Below are 3,418 nucleotides of genomic sequence, written 5' to 3' on the forward strand. Positions count from 1 at the left end.
AATTCTTATTCCAGATTAGTTGGAGACATACACTAGGCTATATCAGCCCCACCAAAAATATTTTTCACCAGCCGCCACTGGTTCAGTCAAAGTTTAAGCGGTGGAAGCTGTTCACCAAAGTTCAGCAGGTCGAGTGCTGCACGTAGATCAACCACAACCTCCCCAAAACCAAATCTACAAATCACAGTATACTTCAGAAAACATGGCTATAAACACATGCACATAGCACACAGCTTTAACACTACACAGATACATTTATATACAATTATTCTAAAAATTTATTTGAATGAGAATAATTGAATTTATTTTTATTTTCAACCACATTTTTCTCAGCCAGTAAAGAGTCCGACTTGTGTTAGTTGTTTTAATGTTTTTTTCTTCCTTTGTCTTTATAGGAAAGAGGAACTCCATTTTACAGCATAAAGTCCAGCATCACCAGAGTTCCGGCACATTAAACCTTCATGAAACAGAAATCATCCAAAGAATCGTCCAGCATGACCGCGACATGGCGCACTGTACACAGTTGATCCAAAGCAGCACTGGTCACAGTTTAAACCCCCCTGCTGCTCCCCCATCACCCACGCCTCTCATCTGGACCCCACTGCTTCAGGCGCCGTTGCAGGCTGCAGCTGCCACCACACCACTGGCTCTGGCCTTGGCCCACCACGCCCAACTGCCTCCAATCCTGTTCCACAGTCCTCTGGTTCCTGGGTCTGGCTCCATGAAGGGCCAGAGCCATTCAAGGAGAGTGCAGATGGCAGGAAACACCTCAAGTAGCTATGGTTCAGTTCCTAGTTCCCCCGTCTGCGCTGCTACATCTAGATCTGTGGTTGAGACTCCCTCGTTGGGGTTCTCTTTGCCCCAGCATCACTCTACTGGAGTTTTTCCCCCCACAATGATGTCGCAGCCCATCTTCACAAGCAGCCTGCAGCCAGTGACCCCACTGCCCGCTCCTCAGCCTATGTATCAGCCTCCTCACTGCGGCATGACCCCAATTTTCCCCTTCAATCCGGCCACTGTCTCCTACACCTGCTCTGCACAGCTCCACCCTCAGCCCTTTCTTGGTGCTATGACCAATCCACCTCAGCCTTTAGGTTTACTTAAACAGGGGGCACCAAGTAAGCTGGCGGGAAGATTTCCGGCCCCGACCATCGGTCCTCTGATCTGCAGCTCAGTAAACCCCATTCTGAGCCAGCTGCAGCAGACCTGTCACCCCTCCAGCCTCAACAAAGAGACCAGCACGCCCAGCAACATCAACCTCCCACGTTTTCCCATCATAACCAGCAGGCAAGTCCCCGTGGGAATAAGTGCGCCATCATCAGCAGGTGGAACGGGGACCGCCGCCTCTCTAGCGCAGCACACCCTGGCAGGGCTACAGTCAGTTTTCCTCCCACAGGTTCTCACCGAGCACTCGGCCCTCGCCTCCCTGGCCCAGTACGGGTCGGCAGAGGCCTCGCCTTGCTACACCCCCCCTCTCACGCAGAGCCCTGTGATGGCACGGACGGTTCACCACAGTGAGCTGCCCATCACCTCCAGCTTTCACAGCTCCCTGCCACTTCAGAGCTCACGTCCATCCAGGGGGGGCTCCCCTCAGAAAGAGAGAACAGAGTCACCTGTGGATCTCTTCGCCCAGGAAATAAAGACAATCTCAGGCTCTCAAAGCTATTTACACCAGGAAAGGCCTTCGGTCATGAGCGGCTCCTCAGATGGGGCAGCAAGGAGCCACCATTCTCCCTTGGCTGTCAATAAACCCTACACCCCCATCCCAGGTCAGGGCATTCCTGTCAGTCGGACACCATCAGGGCCTGAACCGCGGAAGCTGTCGGCCGCTGATCAGTCTCCCTCTCAAGAGTCAGACAGTAAACAGAAACAGTCCAAACTTCCCTCCAACTTGTGAGTGCCAGAAACACCCTCCTTCACCTGCTGAGCAAAGAGGAACTCCTCTGTTTATGGAAGCGAATCGTTACCATATTTCAAATGAAAAAGCATTTTCAGAAATGCTTTTTCATTTTAAGAATGTGGCTGCATTGTTTGACTCATAAATGAAATTAGTAATCAATCATCCTATTTGCATTTTCATTTTCTTCTTCAACACTGCTCATCCTTTCACTTAATTAAAATGAAAAAGAAAAAGACATTTGAGATTTATTTTTGAAAATGTACCCCAGCAAATACATACCAGAATTCAATTTGAAATGTAAAATTAGAAAATAAAAAAGCATTTCCAGAAATGCTTGAAAACGAGAAAGCAATGTCCGTTGTGTTTTCTCTTTGATTATGGCATAAAATGTGCAGTCTTAAAGAAGAAAATGCAAACAGGATGATTGATTACTAATTTCATTTATGAGTCAAGTAATGCAGCCACTTCCTTAAAATAAAAAAACATTTCTGAAAATGCTTTTTCATTTTCAAATTTTACATTTCAAATTGAATTTTGGTAAGTATTTGCTGGGGTACATTTTGAAAAATAAATCTAAAATGTCTTTTTTTCTTTTTCATTTTAATTAAGTAAAAGGCTGAGCGGTGTTAAAGAAGCAAATGCAAATAGGATGATTGATTACTAATTTCATTTATGAGTCAAACAATGCAGCCATATTCTTAAAATTAAAAAACATTTCTGGAAATGCTTTTGCATTTTAAATATGGTAGCGATTCGCTTCCATATATGTTGGCATGTTTTAATGTTCAATTCAGCGCTGAGGAGATGGGGGGTGTTTAAGGGAGAAAATTTTTAGTTTTTAATCAGAGCGAATGACAGACAAAATCATATTTTTTCTACAGAACATTTTCAATACGTCAATAAAACCCAAAAGTACTATTGGGTGTATATTTAACACCTGATAATAAAAAATAAAAAAAATCTCTTCTTATATATACTATATTATATTCTAACCTTTCTCTGTGATTTGTTATTATTATTTATTTCAAACCTTACTGTTCAGACAATTTATTGGTTTCCTTCTTAGCTGCAACTCTAATTATCCCCGACTTTATATTTGGTTTATGACTGAAACCAAAAGTTGCTTCCCTCTGTTAACATACTTTCCAGAGAGCAAAGGGAGTGCCGTGTGAGGACGGGGTCACCCCCTCGTCCTCCGTCATGGAGATGCAACAGACGATGCACTTTGCTCGTTTCACAGATCACTGCGGCGCAAAGGATTTGGTATCGACGAGTCTTCCAAGAAAGAAAGCTTTCTCAGCAATATTGCACACCCAGATGGGTCACACTGATCAGACTGCATTAAAATAACGAAGCAATGAATGTAACAATGTCAGTCTGCGGGGGAGGACAAAAGACAAATCAACCCGAGGTTGAGGTTTGTGTGCCATGAGCATAGTATGCAATATTTTGTTATTTTATGTGCAAAGGTACTGTGAAGTGAGTCAGCAGGGAATATATTTGTCATGATCGCAGCCC

At 44.2% G+C, this 3,418-nt stretch overlaps 1 protein-coding gene across 1 annotated transcript in view; it reads left to right on the top strand.

The window, feature by feature from the left end:
* Positions 1–1,950, top strand: part of LOC107096727 (potassium/sodium hyperpolarization-activated cyclic nucleotide-gated channel 3-like) — a 36,417-nt gene extending 34,467 nt beyond the window's left edge. The window contains exon 8 of the mRNA XM_015393505.1: positions 396–1,950. Within this exon, the coding sequence (XP_015248991.1) occupies positions 396–1,897 (1,502 nt within the window). The 3' untranslated portion in view covers positions 1,898–1,950. The remainder of the gene's footprint in view (positions 1–395) is intronic.
* The last annotated feature ends 1,468 nt before the right edge of the window (positions 1,951–3,418 follow it).

The sequence above is a fragment of the Cyprinodon variegatus genome, unplaced genomic scaffold, assembly GCF_000732505.1.
Source record: "Cyprinodon variegatus isolate N-32 unplaced genomic scaffold, C_variegatus-1.0 Scaffold645, whole genome shotgun sequence".
Classification (NCBI taxonomy): Eukaryota; Metazoa; Chordata; class Actinopteri; order Cyprinodontiformes; family Cyprinodontidae; genus Cyprinodon; species Cyprinodon variegatus.